At 37.6% G+C, this 24,049-nt stretch overlaps 2 protein-coding genes across 2 annotated transcripts in view; both read right to left on the reverse strand.

Annotated features, from left to right (window-relative positions):
- spred2b (sprouty related EVH1 domain containing 2b) overlaps positions 1-8,818 on the reverse strand; it is a 37,943-nt gene extending 29,125 nt beyond the window's left edge. The window contains exon 1 of the mRNA XM_066679759.1: positions 8,360-8,818. Within this exon, the coding sequence (XP_066535856.1) occupies positions 8,360-8,385 (26 nt within the window). The 5' untranslated portion in view covers positions 8,386-8,818. The remainder of the gene's footprint in view (positions 1-8,359) is intronic.
- A 1,968-nt stretch (positions 8,819-10,786) lies between these two features.
- On the reverse strand, positions 10,787-23,639 carry actr2b (actin related protein 2b). Its single transcript, XM_066678640.1, has 9 exons — positions 23,502-23,639; positions 20,975-21,085; positions 18,367-18,582; positions 16,311-16,383; positions 16,018-16,154; positions 15,712-15,861; positions 14,412-14,557; positions 13,834-13,966; positions 10,787-12,440 (listed from the first exon to the last, which is right to left on the reverse strand). The coding sequence occupies exons 1-9, from the start codon at positions 23,547-23,549 to the stop codon at positions 12,270-12,272; spliced, it is 1,185 nt and encodes a 394-aa protein (XP_066534737.1). The 5' UTR covers positions 23,550-23,639; the 3' UTR covers positions 10,787-12,269.
- Positions 23,640-24,049: the final 410 nt, after the last annotated feature.

The following is a 24,049-nucleotide window of genomic DNA, read 5'->3' on the forward strand; positions in this document are numbered from 1 at the left end:
ATTTTTAGTGCCGTTTAAAGGGCCCATTTCACCAGATGTATAAGAGATGACATGATTTCACGTCTATGTTTTTTCAGGATCCGTGACCCTGTGTTGTATTTTCTGATGTCTGGTATGGGGATGACTGAAATTTATACACCTTACTATAAAGAAATATGAAAGAAGTATGACAGAACTCAGCTTGGTCAAAGTGTGCAGCTCAAAAGCATTTACTAAACAATCAGTTTTTGGTAAAAATATGTGGTATTATTCTATAATAGTTCATTCAACATATATAAATGTTCAATTAAGTTTAATTTTGAAAAAAAAAAACTAGTGTCTTCTTTTAGGTTGCATGAAATAACTTTAATATCCAAGTGTTTCAGTCACCCCTTACTGTGACTTTTGAGTAAGGGCCAACAGGCAGTTTTTCTTCACAGTGCTAATCCAGACCCATAGACCCAATCTATATTTTCATGTATCAGTACTGGTGACTGGAAACAGAAAAATATGAGATATAAATATTTAGCTAAAATTCCCATGATGGAACATCCCTATCATATCGAGATATGCCAATATGCTCATATGTCATACACCCTGTCAGCTTTCTCAACTTCTTAGTCTACCTTCACTAACTCATACCTTTTCACATTGAATTGCCTATCAGATCATCACTTGCTGGATATATCTTGAATAAAGTTAAGACACATAATTTAACTAACTGAATCATAATTTTTCAGATTTTCAAGTATCGACAAAAAACCCTGAAACACACTTTGTCCTTAACACATTACAAGTGCTTGTAATTACAAGTCATCAGTGAACCACCTATAACCAGTGCAATTATATTAGACTACACAAGACCTTAACTGGCAACTTAACACTCTTCAAAAAGTGACTAGCAAACTGTAGACAGAGAGAGAGGAAACAGCTTAGAGTCTCTCATATAATTTGTGGTCACAAAACACAGGCCCGGTCTTACACAGAGGGGCTGATTCAGTCTTGCATTTTATTCAGGGTGCAAGCACTGGCTGCTGCAATCAACATAGGCTACAATGGATTGCAAAACTACAACACAAGAGCCCCGTGCACATATACATCGTTCTTCAACATCCATTTTCAGAATGGTTTCAGGGTGTTTGACGTCACTGTGTTAAGGCATTCATAATGTAGGGGCCTCAAATATGTCATAGATTAGTGCAGGTTTCAGACTAACCACTCATTTCACACAGTTTGTAAACCATGCCTTGAATTATGTTGATGTTTGAAACCGAAATTTGTAGCATGGTCCACAAGGTAAGATTTTGAAGGCAGTTCAGTTTATTTATTGTTTAAACTCTGTTGCTTTTTTTATCAAGACATGTGTAAAAATAAAGACAAGTATAACATAAAATACAAAAAAGGAAAACTATTGATATTCAGTGATATTACTGCAGTTGTTATTGGCACTAAGTTACTTAACAATGTCACTAAAATAATGCACAAGTTTCCATTTTAGAGGAATGCAGACACAAAACAATTCTTCAGGAAAGCAATATGTTCAATTATTAAATTATTAAAGCTCCTTTTCAATATGATAATATACAACAGCTTTTTATTAATTAATCATTTAAAATAATTTCATATTTAAGAAAGGCACTTTCTTAAACTACACATCCATTTCTACTACACATCGGAGGCCATTTTATATCTACTGGTCAGAGATTTATTTCATATGCAATTTACTGTATCAGCTTTTCAGTTGGTCCAATGTTTACATACACCAAGTCGACCAAGTCTCTTCAAACACAATGAGATTTCAGACGTGTATTTAATGACTTTTGTACCTCTGTTTAGGAGTTAATTAATACACCTTTGCCCCTATTTAAGGGCCTGCCTTTACAGCCAGTCCTTTTTTGTGGCGGTTGCTGTTACTGATACGATGGAAAAATTAACCAACTCAGCTAAGACCTCAGAAAAAAAAGTGGACCAACACAAACCCAATTCTTCCTTAAGAACAATTTCTAAACAACTAAAGTTACCTAAAACAAGCCACTGTACAAAGAACTGCATGCAAACGTAATAAAACTGAGGACAGCACAAACACGAAGAAGGTGCAATTTCCCAGCGCTTAATGGATTTTGGTTTTAAAGGATCCAATGAAACTGGAGTGGCTGTCACGTGTTCCTACCTTAAATCAAATAGAAAATTTCTTGCTGAACTCAAACATCATTTTTGAGAAAAGGAGGCAAAAACTTCACTGACTTACAACAGCTCTGTCAGAAGGACTGAGCTAAAATTACAGAAATGTACTGTATGTGCGTGTGCAAGGCCATCTGGAGATTTCAATTAAAGTGAAGCAAGTAATAGGCCTAACAACCAAATACAAAAGTACTGTATATGTAAACTGAACCATTGAAAATCGGATCTAGTTAATAAAACCTATAATAAAACAGATTAGTCTCTTAACTGTTACTTTGAAATGATTTATTGTAAAGATGATGCCTACCCTAATGTAACCAAAACAAAATACATAGTGGAATGAAATGTATGGAGTTGTGAAAAGCTGGCTAAAATCTAGGCGTATGTGTAATTTTTGCCTGTAATTCTGCTGATACATTGCTGCGACTGTAAATTTTATACTGTGTTTGAACCCACTGCATCAGCAGGGTTAGTGACCACAGTTCACAAGTCTGTTGAGTGTTAGGGTTAGTCATCATAACTTTGTTAACCCTTTATACAATTGTAAAACCATAGTTTGGAATGGCCTTCTGATACACTGACATTAATTTCTCAAGACACAAAACAGAAAGGTGACAATCATAAAAATACTTTTACTAAATTAACAGACACAAACCAAAAATCTTATTTACATCATCCTAATGGTATGACTTGTCTTGGTTGTGCCATTCTTGCAGTGTAACATTAAATTAGGCTTATGAACTTTTTGCTTTTAGACACAGACAGATGCTGATTTGACTCAACGCTCTCCATCATCACCACACTGTACGCACACATGAAAAGAAACACTAAAACCACAGCCAAAGGGGAAAAATGTTTCGGGCGTAGTGGCTTCCGCCCTTCTTGGCAGGTGGGTTGAACAGTTGTACCAAACCCGATAAGGGCAGACTGTTACTTCCTTAGATAAGGCTGTGCTAACCCCGCCTGGCCCACTCACAATGCTGATCCAGCAGCGCACACACATACACAAAACAATCTACAGTATTTCTTTAGAGCTCTGTCTATCTGCCATTATTTCCTGGTTTCAGAACTATGTTACACCAGTGATACTGTCTTCCATTCTAAAGGGTTATGTTCCATTTTGCGTCACATTACAGATGGATAATAACTTTTAGAGCCTTATTGTAGTTTCCAAAATAAATATGTGAGTGCAGAATATTTCAGGGAACAGATCAGACTCTGAGCATCTTTAACCCAAAATCAGCAATAAACCAAAATCTTTACTGACAATGGCATGTCATTCATAGAAATGTTGGTATGTGGGTTTCTTGTAGTTTAGCACATTGGTAAAACACTGATTACACTTCATTTAACCATGTTAGTGTGTTTGAGTCAGTGTTAATTAATATATTAAAAAAACAAAGGTTTTTCACTTATAAAGAAAAAATACTATGTCATTGCAAGGGTGTCGACAAAATGTAACATGCAACACTCGGCATATGGAGTGACATTGTACTAGTTCTCCTTTCTACAAAGCAATCACATTTCCTCACTCGAAGAAAACAACTAATCTGTTTTTCCCTTTACTACACAGAAAATATTAAATTGGTATCAGAGCAGCTATTGAATACTGCTCATTTTAAGGCATTTAATATTTAAACTTAACATTATTATTTAGAGATTACAGATTCATCGCAGCCAGTGTTAGCTGGCCAACACAAACTACAGCATTTCTCGTGGCTTAAATACTATCCCTGTCCATTGTCTTTGGAAGGTGTTAACAAAACTGCCCTTGCTGTCCCTCAACTTATTTTTGAATGGCCAGTTATAGAAGTGGACAGAGCAGGAGGCTCTGCACAGCTGACTTGGCTTCCAGAGGCCACATACACATTACCATATGAGAGCATTGAAATTAAAAGGGCCTCGTTTGCTCCAGCAACCCTTTAAAAGAAGGGCATTTGTGAATGAAAAAGGAACAACAGGTTCAATAAAGCGCAGATAATGGTTTCCTGTCTGAGACATGACTGAAGGACTATCAGTGCTCCCTCCCAGCAGGGACAGTGGCAAGGGAGGGGGGTGACAAGGCAGTCATTCTCCACAAGACTGAGAGCCCTGTTTGGACAGGCCAGTTTTACAGCAGGAGAATGGCCTACACAAATAAACCATCCCATTTTACTACTTGGCTTGACCAATAAAGTTCTAGGAAACAATCAAATTAAAAATTAACAGTCTGGCTGGTTGGGGAAAAGCATTTGGTCATTTCCACTGGGCTGTAGTGAATGCAGATGATATGTACACACATAAAGAAAGCAAGATCATGACAGCCCACTAATGAGGAAGAGTGGCCATTAAGCTCAAAAATGGACATCTGTCAGATCACAAATGCCCTAACATGTCTTACAATGTGATTCATTCTCTGCATTTCCACGTGGGTGGAAAAATTATCCTAATCTCTGTAGGTAAAGCACACTGTGCACAGCCTACGGAAGTCAAGATCCAAAACACATACACTTTGCAGTGTTGGCACAGGGGTGAATTAGCAGGAATCCAATGTAAGCTGTCTTCAGCAGTAAACAAATGATTTTTTTTTTTTTTTACAGAAATACAGTACAATCAAAAGTCAGTTAACCAATAATCCAAATATTAGCTCTATAACCTAAAGTTTGGCAGAGTGCAAAACAAAACAGAGTTATTCATAGCATGTCTGAAAAGAAATGCAACTTTATAAAATAATGCCTGTTCACAATTGTCTGAACAACTGATAAAATGATCTTAGGTCATTCATTGTCTGTAAGTGCTTATTCATTTCAGAGTCACAGTGGGTCCAGAGCCTACACAGAATCACTGGGCACAAAACTGGAACACACCCTGGAGGGGGCACCTGTCCTTCACAGGGTGACACACATTCACACCTATGCACACTTTAAAGTGGCCAATACACCCACCACCGTGTATTGTTGGACCGTGGGAGAAAAGCCAGGGGAGCACCTGGAGAAAAACCAAGCAGACATGAGGAGAACACACCAAACTCCTCACAGATAGTCACAACGCTGGAAGGACACTGGAGCTGTTTGACAGAGACTATCATAAATCAATTCTGTGTAATACTTACATATTTCTATGATTAATTTTAAAACACTATTTCATTTTCATTAAATTAATATTTATTAGTTTTAACTGCATTTGACCCTAAACAGAGTAAGAATTCTGAAATTTTCCAGAGGTTTCTAAATATGACCTTCCTTTCTCTGCATTAGCTTGTCACTATCAATGAAATGAAAAAAAAAATGAGGGACAGGCTAATGTCTGTACTGAACCACAGCAAAGAATATCTATCTGTCATTACACCTCACAGTTAGTGTCGTTGTTCAAAACGTTTTTCATCATACAATGAGCATAGCAAGCAAAATAACTTACTCTGAGCAATGCCATCTTTAATAGTTAACAAAAAACACATTATGTTCTCATTTAGAACATAAGCTGATTTGGGTAAAGCTATTACTGTTAAACTGGGAGCCAATAAAGCTACAGGCCTACATAAAGCTGTATATCCTCTTACAGAAAAATAAATGGTCGCCATTACAGGTCTTAGACACTGGGAGAAAGACATAATGATAAAAAATGTGCAGAGTTTATAATTCCACAGCTGACTATCTAATACTTTTAATTATTGTGAGACAGTATACAAGACTCATGTTAGATACCTAAAACACTCACATGCTTAGTAAATAAATGGGAAGAAAATAACAAGCCTAAGACATCAAAATCCTTTCTAAAATCGAATAAACAAACAGATATTTTTTTTTTGGGCACCTCACTACTATTTGGCTTACAATGACAGCTGATGAATAAAGACTATAACAAAGATGTAAATGTATTTTTCAATGTTACTTGTACAAAGCTTGTATAGCTGTAAAATGCATCTACAACAATTTCACTGTTCTACATGGACATTCAAATTATATGTACAGACACAGAGAGACACTGACTGTTTTCATACAGTCAAAGTTGAGACTGCCCCTCTTGAGTGAAATTGAGGATCTGAAATTGATTCTTCCTGTGTCTGATTGGGAATGACTGCAGTGACCTTTTATGAATGTCATTTTTTGTTGTTGTCTCCTGTACCATTACAGGCTCTCTTACATATGTGAGTCAGTAAACCCTGCAATGATCAATACAATTGACATAGCTGGCTTTTGTATGTGGAATCTTCCATGCAGACTTGTATACAGCCAAGTGACCTTTTTTTATACATATGACTCCACAGATTGGGGTGCCATATATGCCACACAAATGACATTTTTATATATCAGATTCACATCTATGAACTATCAGAAAGCCACATATTTGTTATCCAAATTTCCTACATATCATATGATGTAAAATAGGTCCTATTTTTATTACAATTTTAAAATTACAAATGATATTGAAGTCTTTATTGATTACATCTTTTTGAAACCCTTTAGCCAAACTATAGAATTAACGTAAAGTATTAATTTAACAAATATCAATAAATATTTAGGACTTCTTTGTCTCTCATGTTTATTATTATTAGCATGGATGCAATTGAACTATATTTTGTGTATTAGCTAATTTTACGACTCAAGCCTATAACATATTTACACCACGTTTAGTAAAGTTAGCTTTTAAAATATATGGAATTCTTCTTAGGATTGTGAAATCAGACATTAAATAGTTAAACCGAATGGTAGGAGCGCTTGTTTATTAAGACAGCTGTGGACAGCGCTGTCCACAACCGAGACGTTTAACACCGACAGATATGGCGGCTCACAAACATCAGGAACCTATGGTCCGCTACAGTTCTAAACATACACCGTCGAAATGTGGTATTTATTATCGAATTTATTGTGTTAAACGGGCTAAGGCAGACACTGTGTTATTTTTAAAGCTAAAGTCGCCTTTTGTTTTGTTTTTAATGAAGGGGGTGAAAAAAGGTCGATTTCGACCTGCTCCTCGTCGCCATGGTTTCAGCGGAGGGCGAGCGCCGTGCTGAATGGAACGGCCCGCGCGTTCCCGCTTTTATGAATGGAACGGCAGCGTCACGCGACACTGTGGCGCGCGCTCGAGCTCCACTCAGTCACACTGGCCGTCTTCACGGCCATTAACTGACCACTCTTCATTTAATTGTAAAAAACACCGAGACCGCGGTCTCCTCATGAGTCGCCATTACAGCTGTGTGTGAGTTCTGAAGGGTCTGAAAGAGCGAGACATGCAGCAGCTATATAAAACTATAGCTAGCCGTACGAGCGGTACACAACTGAGCGACATTATCACGCGGTCCAACTTCAAACTGTGCAGAAGTTACATTCTGGTGCCCGTTCACCGCTGCACAATTTAAGATGAACAGGAAATTTCGAAGAAGACGCTGGCGAACGAGAAGGCCGTTTGAGCTTCATGACAGATTATTAGCCCCTGGGTGTTTACAGTGGAGGAGGGAGTCCTCCGGCTGTCGCTGTATCCTGTGAAATAAAAGTGAAGTGGATTTAAAGAGTAAATTCCTGGCCCTCCGCGCATTTAGCCTCCTCCTCAAAACAGGCCAAAAACAGCCTGCTTAGTAACCTCTGACAAAAAGCTCACAGTCGAGACCAAGTCTCTCACTCCCCCTCTCTCTCACACACACTCCACATTCTCACACTCGACTCACTCTGCAGTGCGGCGCGGAGTCTACACAGGGCCGCGCTGTTTTGTTTTTATGAATGAAGCTCTGTATGCAAATGAGTGCGATTCAGAGAGGGGAAACAAATGGCGGATGAACTAAGATCATTCAGCTCTGCTGAACAGGCTCAGTTATCTACAAAGAAAGTGGGAGGCCTTTAGAGAAAGGTGCCTCAGCTCTTCGGAGTGGCCTTAGGAGCCGCGGAACACTCTTTAACATTTCCATAAGAAGGTTTTCAACAGTGATCCTCTCTGTCCCTCTCGCTCCCTCCCTCTGTCTCTCTGTGTGAAATGTTCACTTTCTTATCTAAATAAGAACGAGGAGTAGATTCTGAGTCATCTGGGTTATTTCATCTCCCTCTGTCAACACTTAAAACCCAGGACTTCCAAAAACACCAGTGTACCCCCCCCCCCAACTCTCTCTCTCTCTCTCTCTCTCTCTCTCTCTCTCCTGCACATGAAGTGGTCACGTTCACACGAAGAGCGAAGAAAATTCGCACAAAGACAGACAGAGAGAAAGATTATCCCGAGAAGCTCTGCTTACTCGTTTGGGCGTGTTTCTTCAATCATCTTCTCGTTTCACCTCGAAAAATATCCCACCGCGGGTGCTCTCTTTGCGTTCGTCATTTTTCTCGCCGAAAATAATCCCTTCTTCACATCTCGTCTCTCGGCCCTTCTCCCTCTGCCTTCTCCTCTTCTCCGTCGTTTGGCTCGTCCTCCTCCTCTTCCCTCCGACTTGTCGGTCTTTTCGTTCCTTTTCTTCTTTCCCTCTAGAGCTCAGAAGCGGTTTGCTGGTGAAAAACCTTCCCGAAAAAACGAGTTTTAACCAAGACTCGCCGATTCTCCCGGAGTAGTGTGCGTGGGCGCGAGCGTCCGTGTGGAAAGTTGCCTGTGATTTTCCGTCTCTAGCGCGGGTTTGTTGTGGTGTGTGAGGCGTGTTTCTCTAAGCGCTGATGTTGCTGAGGGCCCCGTCCGAGCCCCATCTCTCTTTACTCCATGTTGGATTCTGCAGCAGCAGCAGCACACACACACACACACACACACACACACGCACACACACACGGGGGTGGGGGGGCAGGGCGGAAACGATGACGTCAGCTTCGTTAACTACACAACTAGCCCACAAATTATACAGTTACAGACACAAGTCTGAACTTCTCTGGTCAAATCAACTTGTTTTGTTATTTTTCTGAGTGAAAAATCACAGGAAACATGCTGCTCGTTTCAATGCATAATTTCTGTCTACTTGCTAAATTTAACATACAGGAAAAAAACATTTTTAAAACACTTTCCAGTCAAAATCAAATGTTAAATTTTTCTGTGGTGTTTATGTTACAAGAGCATTTCCCCACTGAAACAGCAGTGTTTCCAAACACAGACTCTAATGGGTGGTTTCAGACAGCCACAGTTTCTGACATCACAAATCTAAGAAACCAATCCAATAAACTTATTTGACAGGTATATCAAGATGCTGGTGAGATGAAGAGGTATATGTGAACATAGGGGTTAGGACAAATTGCATATTAACAGTACTGCACACAGTTCGAAGTAATTAAGTAATGACCAGAGAGGGACATAAAAACGGTATGCTTTACATTGTAAATTAAATTATGCTACAAATTATGACAAACATATATTTAATGAAAAATACGCTTTGTTTACTGTAGAAGAAAGTTTACCAGGGGTAAACCTTTACATTTTAAACGTTTGCACATGGCTGTATTTCAATTTAGCATCTCTATTACATGGTTATTACCATTTTGTGTGTGATTCCCATACTGAGGTGACATTTGGCTCTTATTTTTTAGCATTTAAAAACATGAAAGTAATCATTTTACTTGTTTCAATAAAGCATTTCATTTTATTTACTTTATTAATATATCAGTTATGCACACTTGTTTTTGTTAAATATAATTTGCTTATGATTAAGTAACTTTTGCTTTTATTTTACGTGTGGGACACAATAGATCCCAAATGTCATATTAAAGAAAATATATTTTTTCATATTTGTTATATTTCACATTTCCTTAATCCCATATAATAGATCAGAAGACAGGTCTAGGTGCACGGACTCTTCCTGGTTTATATCACCACAATTTTGTATCTCAACATTAAACATATAGAAACACATATTTGGAAATCCTCTTTAAAAGAAAGTAACTATTGTATATTTTTAATTATTTATGAAAATAATGTAGTTTACTGTCACACTATAAAATAACGTTTTGATGAATTATGGGTGTGTTGGTAACACCACTGTAGTAATCACATCTATTACACAACAGCGAAACGGTTTATGAAGTGGTACTTTAGTGGGCCATTTCCTGCAAGACGTGTAATCAGGAGCAAAGGTGGACAACACAAGTTCTTTATCTGTCTCTCTCCTGACAGTGAGAAAAAGCTGAGGATAAGGGTAGCTTTGATCAGGCCAGAAAAGACATTTTCGCATCTGTCCAAATTCCTCACTGATCACTTTAAATAAGAGATTTCCCTTAATGATTAATCACAAGATCATTGTTAGTAGATACATAAGCAGACTGCTATTTTTCTTGTGTTCTTGACCAATAAACACAGCTACAACAAACTATTGCTGAATACAGGGTAAATGGAGTTGAGTTTTTTTTTATTTAATGCACTGGAGTAAATATATAGTTGTGAATGGAAGTCAGTTTGGTTTCTGGGTGAGAATGTTATTTGGATGCCACCAACTGGTCAAACGTGGTCTTGTTTTTTTAATAATTTATAAATACATATTAGATACTTTCCCAAGAAACCTGAAGCAGATATTTCCATTTCATTAATTTTTACAAATATAAACAAAATAATATAACCTTAATAAGCATACAAAACTATCTACTAGGTCAAGTTGAAGCATATATTTAAATATATATATATATATATATATATACACACACACATTAATTTAAAAATCAATATAAATAAGAGCCAGTCAGTTTATAAATCAAGTTTCTTTATTTAAATCAGCGTTAGGCAGTTATGCTATTATAATAATAATAATAATAAAAAAGAACTTAGGAGATCCAGTCAGATCAACTGCCCTTGGCACTGGATGAGCATTTATGGAAACATACAAAGAGTATGAGGTGCCCCTAATTATATATGAGGCTCCAAAACTCCAAAAGGGACCAAAAAAAAAAAAAAAACAACAACAAAAAAGCGTGTGTGTGTGTGTGTGTGTGGGGGGGGGGGGGTTCCCATGGTATGTTTTTGTCTGTCACCCATCTTTTTTTGTTCAATATGGTCATCAGCAACCCTTTTATTTACACCTTAAACCTCAGTTACAAACTGAGTCCCATATAATCATCATTTAATCTGAATAAAAAAAGGGAGTCATTTTCAGAACACCAAACCATCTACTTTACATCACTACACATTTGTGTATTCTATGCCAGACACAATTAATGTAATGTCAATAATGCACTGCAAATGGAAAAATAATAACTGGAAAAAGTGAACATTCAAAAGAAGAAAAGCAAAATAACTCTCCCGTCTCTTTCTCTAATAACAATAACAACTGATCACCTTCTGGAGTAGCGGGGGGCTGGAAAGAACTGACCAATGCCCATTTTAAAGGGATTGTTGACTCAATGCTGAAGTACAGAAAAAAGAGCAATCGGAATATCATGTTAAGCTGAAAGGTAGAAAAAGACAGAAACCATTTTAGCCCAACACACCAAAACCCTGAGCACAAGAACTTATTAAGAACAAGCACTTGACACATGGATAAGGAGAGTGGACAGAGTGTGTGAGAGAAATAGAGGAATAGAGCTGCATCCCCTTGTTCAGAGACCAATTACTGGTACACAGTAGAGAAATCCAATAAGAGTCATTAAAATTGTGTCTTTCATTTAGTCTGAATTTGTATCTGCTTTAACGCAGACCACAAAGAGGATATGGATCATTCCTTGTTAGGCTGACAGTGCTAAAAGAGGTCATGAGGATCTTTTACAACTTACATCAGTTAAATTAATGTAGGCAAGAGATTGTGTTGGTCCTTGCTTTGTATGGTTTTATCATTAGCTTTGGTGTTATATTGTAGAAGTTTCTTTAGATACAGGTTACGTTCTATCTTCAGAGCAGTACCTCAGAGGACATACTTTTGTGCAACATAAACAACAATGACTGATGTAAGTTGAAAAGACAGCTGGTGACATTCTAGTGAGCATTTTCTGCCAATGGTGTATCAGGATTAATAACTGAAGTCCCAAGAAATTGGATGCTGAACTCCCAAACTTCCCTCCCCAGTATCCCTCATACAATACACCCCCTCCTTCCCTCATCTCCTTCCTAAAGTGATCTCATGATTTAGTGGCACGAGAAGCAGAACGCAGGAGGTGGGAGGTAGAACAACACACACATGGACAGATGCTGTGGATATCCTGTATATGGGACAGAGGAGAGGATACGGAGGGCTTAGGAGACTGTATCGAAGTTTATCTGACTGTGACGCCAAGCTTCTCAAGCACGCGCACACCCTTCTCCTGATACTCCTCCCGGGTGAGCCAGAAGTTGTCCTTGTCTTTCATGATGTCGGCCAGCACAGCCCCACCCAGGAACACCATGTGCTTGCGCCGTGGAGGATCCTCTATACGGATCTTGAATTTCTGCAGGGTGATAAATAGACATGATGTGAGGAAAATGCAGTGCACAAATAAATGCAAATTGCATAAAAACAGAATAAATTGAGAGGAGGATCCACAGTTTGTCTAAAATAATTTTGAACTTGCATAAAATGCCCTGGCAGTCTAGATTTTGTCTTTCTGTTTAGAATACTTACATCTACAAGACAATGTCTCAGCTAGGTAATAAATTGATACATCTGTATACATACATTTCATTCTGTGTGGCTTTGAGTCCAGTCACTGAAACTATAAACGGATTGGAATGAGATGGCTTAAAAAGGAGCTCAAAGAAGCCACAGAGAATTCAAAAAGTTTTTAATTTTCCATGACCATTGCACTTGGACAGACAGACACACATTGCTAAGGTGATTGACAAACATACAAATCACACCACCCCAATATGCTTTATCCACCCATTGGACAGATTTTAAAGACAGACTATGGTCAGGCAATATAACCTGGGTCTGTGCTATACCCCTGGATTTTACACAGTCTGCCAGGGTCAGGCAGCACTAGGACATTCAGTTCCACCTGCTGGTCAATATAAGGTATTTCGACAGATTTACCACTTTAATATGAAAGGAAATGCCCAGTCTGGTACAACTGGACAAAAGTCAAGGGATGACATAAAACACCCATCAGAACCATTATATAGCATAAGAATGTTCCTCAAAATTAAAATAAATAGTCAAAGCCCACTCTCATTATCTACTGATCATAACTTTAGGACAATTTGTTTTCAAATGTGTTAATTTATTATTCATATTGAAGCTTTCTGTGCCAAGCTGTTTGCATTTGCTATAAAGGAAATCTGTAACATAACAGTAATAAAAAAAAAAAAAAAAAAAAACATGATCACTGATTTTAGGCAATCGTTGCCACAGATGTATAAAACCAAACATGAAAAAATGGGTCATTCTAAAGAGCTCACTGTATTAGGCTGTTTTACCGTAGGATTCCACTGTTGCAACAGAAAAGTTTGGAGTTTTTTTTTTGCCTCCTAGATATTCCACTATGAACTGTGAGGGCATTAGCATAGCAAGACAAATGTATGCTTCAAAGTTTATGGGAACATAAAGTTGTTTTCTGTTCCACCACAACCGTGCTCCAGTGCACAAAGCAAGGTCCATAAAAGCATGGTTGGATGAGTCTTGTGTGTAAGAACTTAAATGGCCCACATAGAGCCTTGACTTCAACCCTATCAAACAATCTTTGGGATGAATTAGAATGGAAATTGCAAGCCAGGTCCCCTTGTTCAACATGTATTTGATAAATGGGCAAAAATTCACAAAGACACACTCCAAAATCTTGTAGCAAGACTTCTCAGTAAAGTTGGAGCTGCTACAACACATGCTTATGGACTGAGCATACTTACTGAGAGCTTGTCAACATCGCCTTTAAGCACACGTTCTAGATACAGTTGCTTGAGTTCCCTCTCCAGTCGAGAGGGCAGGCCAGGGTACATGGTGGATCCTCCTGAGAGAACAATGTGTTTATAAAACTCAGCCCTGAGAGGGAAAAAGAAACAAATGAGAAAAAAAATGTTGATAAAAAATCCTAATACAAGGACACATTTTCCATATATTTAAAAAGAACATAGGCATGTAATGAAAGAAATGGCCTGTATTAGGCCCTTAAACTGTAAGGCAAAGTGTGGGGGGGGCACTTTTCCATGTCTTCCATATTAATTTCAAATTAGCAAAATACCATTTTACCCCCTTCTTCAATGGAGCAAATGGTTTTTGGTAGTAACTCCATGATAACTCTAAAAATTTTAACGTAATATTTTCACTTATATAGCAATTCTTCTGCTGTGGACCAAAGACAAACCAACAAAAATAGAATGTCACAACATTACAAATATAGTAGTATTTCACAACAGCATAATAAAGTAAGATGTATCACATTTTGGACAGTTAAGAGAGTTACAATCGAAGTGAAATCTGCCATCACCTGGTGTCTATGTCTGCTGCCTGAATGGTGTTGAAAAGCAGCTCAGCCACTCCAACCCCTTCCACGTTAATTAAGTGGGGCTGGAACAGAGCCTCTGGTGCCTCAAACCTCTCCCCTCCAACCTTTATCACTCTACCATCGGGGAGCTAAAGGGATAAAAAGACCTGAATTAGAATTTAAATTCTACTGTTGACCATAATCAATAATCCTCTCTTAGACTATATACATTAAACATGTCTTGGCTCAGTGACTATATCTCAGATACAAGGGAAAATATGTTAATTAAATTTCTGGACAAACTATTGCCTTAATACCACATCTGCCATTTTCTGTTCCACACATACATTTTATATGATGTTTGACCCCACGCTGTCCAGAGACCTGCTAGAATAATCAAATTCTCTTTGATGACTGGTCAGCTGGAGTAGAGTGGTGGGTCTGAGTGGTATCCCAGAGTCTGGTGGTGATGCATAATGAGAAAATGGCGGAGGGGTGTGTGGGCTCATAAAGAGCCCATTGAGGGGTATCCAGAGGTGGAAACACCCAGCAGTCCAGCTGTGGAAGGACTGTGGCCACGCAGGAAATGATGTTACATGCTAGTAGGTACCTTCAACTCCACACTGCCTCCTTGTTTCACCATAACTTTTTTTTTTCTTTTTTTTCCCCCACTCATTCCCCTCTTATGGAAACACGCTGGAAAGAAAAGCAAGACCTCCTGTGGAAAATTCTACCCCTATACTTTACACAGTCACAGGAAAGAAAGAAATAGTTGGCCTGCAACTGTCCCATTTCTAAGTAACTTATCCCCACCCTACACCTCTGAGCACGTGCCACTTGTCCTGTTGAATAGCAGCCAATCAGAAAGCAGTAGCAAAAAGCCATGCACCAGACAAAACAAAATGTGTATATGTCACTGGATTTTTTTCCCCAGGTATAGAATTTTGCACTTTGGGGTTTGGGAAGGTTTGCAATATCAATGTAGACATCTAATGACTGTAAAGCTGACATTGAAGGTAGCCTTTTTGGCTCCAGTAGAAACAAATATTAAATTTTTTTGTAAATTGGTTATATTTTTATATATATTTATGCTGGCATCACTGAAGTTAACCACATTAATTTTTGTGTTTTCTTCCTGACATTAAAGGGCTCCATACTCCATAATTTAATAATGCATTATTTCCTTATCATACTTTCCCTTATTCATAGCATTTGTGGTTTTTTACGGACCTTAAAATTTCTACAGAAATTTTACGGACCTTAAATTTGAACCAATCTTTTGTGAGAAGATATGCAGACTGACCGTGTAGGACTCCACAAGTACAGTGGTCTCAAGTGCGAGCTTCTGTTCCTGCTCAATGTTGTAGCCCACGTAGCACAGCTTTTCCTTCATCATACGCACAGTCTCAAAATCTGCTGAATGGTTGAAAGCATAACCTCGAAGAAGTAGCAACTAGTGAAGAGTAAATATAAATAAATAAAATTTAAAACAAAGCATGGTACTCCACAAACTGAATTACTGCATAGCTTATAAATCACTGATGTATCAACTATGAATATTAGGACTGTTACCTGAACAAAATAAGAATATATATCAAAACACCTGTACCTTTATAAGATATCGAGTGATATCTCTGCCAGCTATGTCCAGCCTGCGAGTGAGATGAGGAAGAGAGAAGCCCTCATACACAGGGCAAATATGAGTGACACCATCACCAGAGTCCACCACTACTCCTGTCAAAAGACCTGGACATCACAACACACAGAGTTAAACAATGGCAAAATAAATGACATCAAGAGGAATACAGAAGCATTGGTGCTTACATAAAGGTAAGTGTTTACATGTCTAACTGACACAAAAAGTATCATCAAGAGCAAAATGTTGAAATGTTATTAAAATACCTTGGGCATACAATGTGAGGACAGCCTGAATGGCAATATAAACTCCTGAGAACTGGTATGTCTCAAACATAACCTAGAAGAAAAAAAAGTTAATTAATGAATACATTATATACAAACACAAAACATATAAATATGCTTTAAAAATAATGTATAAATACTTATAATGTATAAATAATGCATATGAAATTCATCATAGATTCTAAGCAGCTCTTACGTATCCTGCTTTCTGTATTGAGAAATCCTTCAAATTTTGGATTTAGAAGAGTTCATACATTTTCACACTCATTCACACTTAAGCAAGTAGCAGGACCAACGGTTTACAGGAACTCTTAACCAATTTATTCAACATGTAATACTGACACACAACTTCCTCCGAGTTACATGTAACTTGTTCGGAATTATGTACACCTCAGTATTGGAAATATGTAGCCAATACTAATGATGATGGCATACAAAACTGATAACACTACAAATGTCTGCTCCATGCCTATCTAGTGAACTGAAGTGATGGGTGCACCCACAAGACAAGAACATCCTAACAGAACCGCCCCCGTCTTTTACGTTGACTTACAGTACTATAATTAGCTTGGGTGATATAACAATTTGATTGTCTCTAAACAATCCCAAAAGATTTGGGACAAATATGTTTTGAGTTCTTTGTGTGAGAGAGTAAGAGACAAAGAGGGAGAGAGAGAGAGAGACACAGACAGACAGACTCTCTTCCAAATGTTACATAGCGCAGTTTCAGCAGTGCTGAACTCTGAACAGCAACAACAGAGGCTCTAGTCCTCCTTTTACAGGTTAGCGAAACATCACAGTGTTTCTAAAGCAGTAATTATAAGGTAAAAATAGTGTCCCTTTATTCTGTTCCAGTTTGAAAGAAATATTCCATCATGAACAACGAAAAATCAAAACTGCCTACAGCAAACATTCTGTCCTCAAGAGTTTGATTACATCACACACTGTCAGGAAGAGCAGAAAGAAACAAAAATGCTAGCAAAATCTTGCTAGCAAATTTCACCAAATTACTTGCTATTCCGGCTGAACAACACAATACCTCACTCAGTCAGTTACAAGAGCCCCTTGGGCTAATTTCAACTGGCTATGTTCACTCCCATAGCATCATAGCAAGCTCCCTCAGACAATAACCATACAGGCTACCGGAGCCATGTATGGAAATGGTATGACTGTATGACATAATATACTGTCCTACCCTTGCTTAGACATGATTAACATTTCATACTTTTGTTCATGAATATTAGATGAAAAATACTGGAGGAGCTCAACACTCACAAATATATGTGAATATATGTGTCACAATTATCTCTCTATTTCAGAATATATAATAGGGATGCACATTGACAACTTGTGAGATCTATGAATCATAAAAAGTCTAATAAAATAGAATAAAATCTAATATTTAATCATAAGAATTTTTAGGGTTCTGTGAACAGACGAGTACCAAATGCCAGCAAATGTTCCCATAAAATGCCCATACAATTCAGAAACAGGACGCAAACCCCCCCAACCACACACACTTAATAAACAAATAAGAATTTACTACATTACATACCCTGATCTTTATTTATATATAAAACCCATTCTGAAAAAATGCTAAATATTGATGCAAGTAAAATGGTGAAAAAACATTACAGTATATTTGCCAGTTCTCTAATCTGGTTGGAAACAGAGAGAACATCTTTCATGGTTTTGTTATTCATTAATTGGTGAATATCTACAATGAATAATGCTTGGCTAAATTCTGCATAATATTTTTCCAGCCTGAACAAAATGTTTAATTTTCCTTTAATCAAAATTACCAATATTATCAGTAATAAATGTATTTAAAAGTGTTGTACCTACATTTATGTGTACACTGATATTAACAAAACTGGGAGTATTTAAACAAGTGCAGTAAACTGTTTGAAATACAAAAGCTTCATTTGGTAATTAACAAAGAAAATAAAAGTCACAAAATGTTCACTGTGTGTAATTAATACTTATAATACCATGTCATCACATCACCAAATCCCACAAGACTCCAAAAAGTACACACCTCAATGATCTTCTCACGATTTTTGGTGGGGTTCATTGGGGGTTCTGTGAGGAGAATCTTGCAGTTACGTGAGTCTATGTTGAGTTTCTCTGGGCCAAAGGTATAGTCCCATAGGTGCTTCATGTCATCCCAGTTCCGGACAATGCCGTTCTCCATGGGGTAGTTTACCTCCAGCATTGAGCGCAGTTCACTTGCCTCATCCCCTACCATTAGGTCCTAAAAAGTCACAAATGAGAGGCAACAATTGATAATCACCTCAGTGTTGAGAATCTAAAAGAAAAATTAAATTAATAAAAGAAGAAAAATCACACACCAGAATTCATCCTGCACTTACAGGATGTTCATGTGACAGATGTCACTATGGATTAGCATATCCAGCATTTCCAGGAAAGATGCACATTGCACTGGGGATTCTGCATTACAAACCTGCTGATATCTTCCATCATTCACATTCTTGGTGACTTATGAACCAGCAGAGGTTCCTAAGTGGCTCAGAGCGAGCACGAGCAAAGTGCGCGCAGCCACTGAGATGGGATGGATGGACACAGACAGAAAAGACACCTCCTCAAAGCCATTTACCAACATTGGCAATTACAGCATGCAGAGAACACAAACTTCTCATGCACTGAACTTTGTTAGTCATTTTCACAAACCACCCACAGATTATTCTGATCATTCTCTACTCTTATTTTTAACTCTTCTTTTATACTTCAAGTGAAACCATGAACTAATGCCTATTATTTTTAGCATACTTTCAAGCTTGGTAACCCCTTGCCTGTCTCATAAGCATGTTAGTTATGCTAACTTGTGAATGCCCTCATGTCCAGGTTTGAAATAAATGTTATCAGACTCCACCACCATATTGTAACATTAAACAGTATTTGTTCTCATGTCTAAACCCCATCTCGTGTATGTTCTCATTTACATACAAGCCTTGTTCACTCACTGAAAAGAAAAAGTCAAAAACCTGCCACAAAATATTTATAAAATTTAAAGCTTCACTGCAACAGTAGTGCTTCCATTCTGAGAAACATTCACTTAACAGTTATATATTACACTAAATATCTAAGTAAGTCCCTGGAGTTTGAACGTTATATTAAGCTTCATCTAGTCACTTTACAAGATGCCTTGATCATTTCTAATGACAGAGCCTACTGCAATGGGTAGTAATGGCTTTGGACAATATGTTCTAACCAAAGTTCTTTGCTTGCCTTGAATCAGGAGAAGGAAAGCAAGGACCAAACAGGGCAGAAATTTGACCCACCAATTGTGGGGTTCCCTGATCCTGCTTTAATGTGATTTTTATGAATCTATTCTAAAAAGTACAGGACCACATAGCCTGCACTTGTTTAGGCACCGTGGAGCACCAGTCCCGGGACACCATGTGTTTTCAATAGCTCCCTTTTTTAAATTCATTTGTCTGACTAGCTTCCTGGGTACTGCGTGGTCAAATCTGAGCTGCCAGAACTAAAGCTACAATGAAAAAATATATTGTACTTACAGTATTTAAGTCTTAGCTGAGGAATTGTGTAATAACACAGTGGTCGGAATATTTATCTAGTTAACAGAGATACAAAGCTACTGAATAAACCTCCATTGCCTAACATTCTGAATACATATTTGTAACTCATACAGAAAAGAAATTTCAGCACTAGTCAAGCCTTCACCACTCAACAGTAGAGATAAAAAAAACCAGAAGAATATTCAGTTATAAAATGCAGACATTTACAAAGATCCTTCCATCTTGAGCTCAACTTCTGCTAAACCTATTTCAGAACAGAAAAAAGGAACTTAGGCTATGAGGTTTAGTGTGACTTTGAAGCACTGCCATGTTCTGTAAAAGACATTTGCAACTTTGCAGCCTTAAAGCTGCAGCCATAATTTTATGGAAGATTTACTTTTGTTAATATGCAGACAGAAATACTGTTGTAAGAAGGGGGATATTTTTGGTTGAGTGAACTGCAAGGGGAAAAAAAATGTTAGAAACACTCACTCACTGAGAAAAAAAAAAGAATACAAACAAACATGGTATATGTGAGTTAAACTACATGGTGAGATGAAGTTAACAATAATAAAAAAATGCAAAAGAATTAGAAAAAAAACATCAAAGATCTGAGGGTCCCCTTTTTGCATAAAGTGCAAGGCACATCACACTTTCCTTGACAGGCGATTGGAGCAAATGCACACATTGGTCTGCACTTACCATCTTTTTGTTATTCTACCTCAACATGCGAGGAACACAGGAGAGAAAGAGTATACAGAAAAGAGTCAAGAAGAAAATCAAAGTACGGGATAGTGAAAGGGATGACTAAATTAACATTTGTACAAAGCCCTGGCTAATGGGCAAACTGAATCATCCAAATACAATACCTACATCAATCACACACTCATGTATGCACTCAAACAAGAGATTTTTAAAATCAGCACAAAAAAATAAACATCTGTTGTTATAAATACTGTATGACATGCTGCTGTAATATAATTTATCTTTAACATTTAGACTTTCTATCCTTAAGCTTTATCATAACAAAGATAAATGGACTGAAAACTGCACAATAGCAAAGTGAGGGTAATGCCTAGGGTGTTGTGTGGAACATCTGGAACTCACCTTAATCTCAATGTTGCCAACTTTAGCTGTGGAGCGGATGATGGGTCTGCCCACCAGGGCAGGGAAGATGTGCTCTGGAAAGTTGGAACCTGCATAGCCACACTTCACAAACTACACATGAAGACAAGGGCAGGGAAGGAATGGGAAAGGAACAAAAACAATAGGAAAAAGAGGTCAGCATGCCCATTTACATAAGCAGACTGGGTTGGTAGATAACTATTATGAACCTATACTGGCTTTGACAGTACCTTAATTTTCAAGCTGAATCTTAAAAAACATCTGGGAATGAGTAATACAGTAAGCTGAATTAATACCACTGCCTAGGTATATCTTACTAGAAAGGAACAAGACACTATTAAAGAGCATTAGTGGCGTGTCCAGTGTGAAAGACTGAACAAAATCACTGCTTTTAAAATGTGGCATTACTAGGGCTTCCATTTGTTCCAAAATACCAGATCTTAATACCAGTTAGTATCACATACTATAATGTATAGTATTGTATTGAAGTACTGAGATACTGTTTATCCCCCACCTCTGAATCTAACCATGTGGCATGGATTGTTGGATCTGAGTTCTGCTCATTCATTTAGAACTTCTCTGAGCAACATCAAAGATAGCAGTGATAATTGAGCCTTAATATTCTTCTGGATTTGTCAGTGATAAAATGGGCTGCCTTACATGGTCATTTGAGATGGGGCATATATATTCTACAGCACTCTGTGGCTTTTAAGGCTGATCTCACTTCCTCCTGATTCACCAGCTGATAACTGCCTTCAGTCTAACACTGCACTTCCTCTAAAGAATAGCAAACCATGTTTTACAAGGAGAACAAATTAAGAAGCAGGCCTGCAAAGTATAAGGAAATTAATACTAATATCATTCTGTTTCACTTTATATGACAACATAGCTTTTCAAAATGGTCATTGATATACAAATACTAAAAATAAATGTTTGTGTTTATAAATCATCTGTTATTGTATACGTTAAGTCCCACTTTCATGAAACTGCACAAAAAAGAAGCAGAAATAACCTCTGGATAATGACATGGAAACCTTTTTTCCATTCAATTATAATATTAAGTGTCAACAATGGGTAACATGAAAAAAATGTCAAGGTTTCACAAAATGTAAGACTTAAAACTGTACAGACTTCCAGTGAATGAATTTATCAATAAAGTATCAGACTATAGGTTCTACATGTTCATCATTTTTTTATGGTCTGTCTAAATGTTTAGGCAAAATAATCTTAGCAAAAGTGTTTTTTTTTCAAGTTAAATTACATATTTTGTAAGTGTCACATATTTTAATATAATATAAAAATATACCAAACATATACCAAGAGTTAATGAACATTCAAAAGTGTGGAAGTGTGTTCTCTGTACTGTTTTTGCTTATTTAAAAATAAAGCTATTGCAAAATAATCATTCAAGACCATGGCTGGGAATTTTCACTCTGAAATTTCAATGCATCTAAGACTCAGAGTCTTATGTCATAAACCCAAGGAACCAATCCCATTAACTTGTGAAGTGGGGTCATTTATTCAATGACCAGAGGATTATTATATATATATATATATATATATATATATATATATATATATATGGACCATGGCTATATATAACAGACATGTTTAAAAAAAATTAATTAATTATCCAAATAAAATAAATAAATAAAAACGTCTGACAATTAGGGTATCTCACAAAAACACTGTAATAGTTTGCCTAAGAGTGAACACTGAAAGATTTTTAATTAACCCAGTGGACGGAGTGACTGTCTGAGGAGCTTAGAACGGGGCGATAGCTGCTACTGAAGGAGGCGGCTAAGGAAGTAAAGATGTCGGTGTCGATGTGCAAAATTAAACGATGTCTTTCGAGTTTAATGGACTGGCTGTGAGATATTATTACATTCTGCGGATGTGTGGTATAATATCACTATTATAAAACACAAAATCCGTGTCCAATCCTCTATATAAATAATGGGGTTTCTTTCCCCTAGCTGACACATTAGCCATCGCACTGGTACCTTTAGTTAGCGCTAACTGTTAAAATTAGCTTAGTTAAAGAGTCAGAAAACAAATTATCAGCTTTATTTCTTCCCTCTGAGTTCTTGCAGCACTTTAAAAAGCTGTGTTTGTGTACCCAGTTTAGTAACGCGAATAGTCATTATTTCCACGATCTCAGTAAAGGGTGGAGGAAGTGAGCGTTAGCGTTAGCTCAGACCGGGTTTTTCTAATAATGTGGAAAATAAGAAACGTACAAACGACGGACACACAAGAAGAAATGACACAGCTCCGCAATATCTATATTTCGCGGCGTAATAAACATATTAAGGCACACTCAATGTTTAAGAGCACACATCTTTCCCCTGTGTGTTTGTCTTTAGCTTGACGCTAGCCGCTCTGACAGCAGTCTCTCAGCAGAGCGTCCACTTCCTCTCAGTCTCCCCTTGTCTTTTACTTTCTTCTACAGCTCAATTTAAACCTTCAGGCCCAACAGGAATGTGTGGGATTTAAAGATTTGCAGACTTACCCCGGTTCCGTTATCACACACCACCACTTTCCGTCCTTGGCTGTCCATTTTCTTCTAAACCCAGCAGCCGACAGAGCCCCAATCAACTTTCTCTCAGAGCCGAGTTCAACCTCCACTCAGCAGACTTCCTGCAGAGAGAGAGAGAGAGAGAGAGAGAGAGAGAAACAGAGAGAGAGAGAGAGAGAGAGAGAGAGAAACAGAGAGAGAGAGAACAAACAATTAATACACACATTTCTTATAAACAGTTCAGCCTCCAGTGTAAAACACTTTCCTCACTGGAACATACTGATACATATATCTCAATACAATATCAAATACAGAATCTCTGTAATGCAGGTTTTTAAAATTAAATTCTGACTAATTCTGACTATTTAAACTGAAGGTCCACATATACATACTGACAGTCTGACTAATTCAAGTTATCTTTAATTTGGCTTTTCATTTATGCATTCAATCATTGTCTATTTGCTTATCTGGAGCCTACCTGGAATCACTGAACACAAGGCAGGGCACCACACACTCACAGATTCACTCACACCTATGGATAC

The sequence above is a fragment of the Hoplias malabaricus genome, chromosome 8 (genome assembly GCF_029633855.1).
Source record: "Hoplias malabaricus isolate fHopMal1 chromosome 8, fHopMal1.hap1, whole genome shotgun sequence".
NCBI classification, from domain to species: Eukaryota; Metazoa; Chordata; class Actinopteri; order Characiformes; family Erythrinidae; genus Hoplias; species Hoplias malabaricus.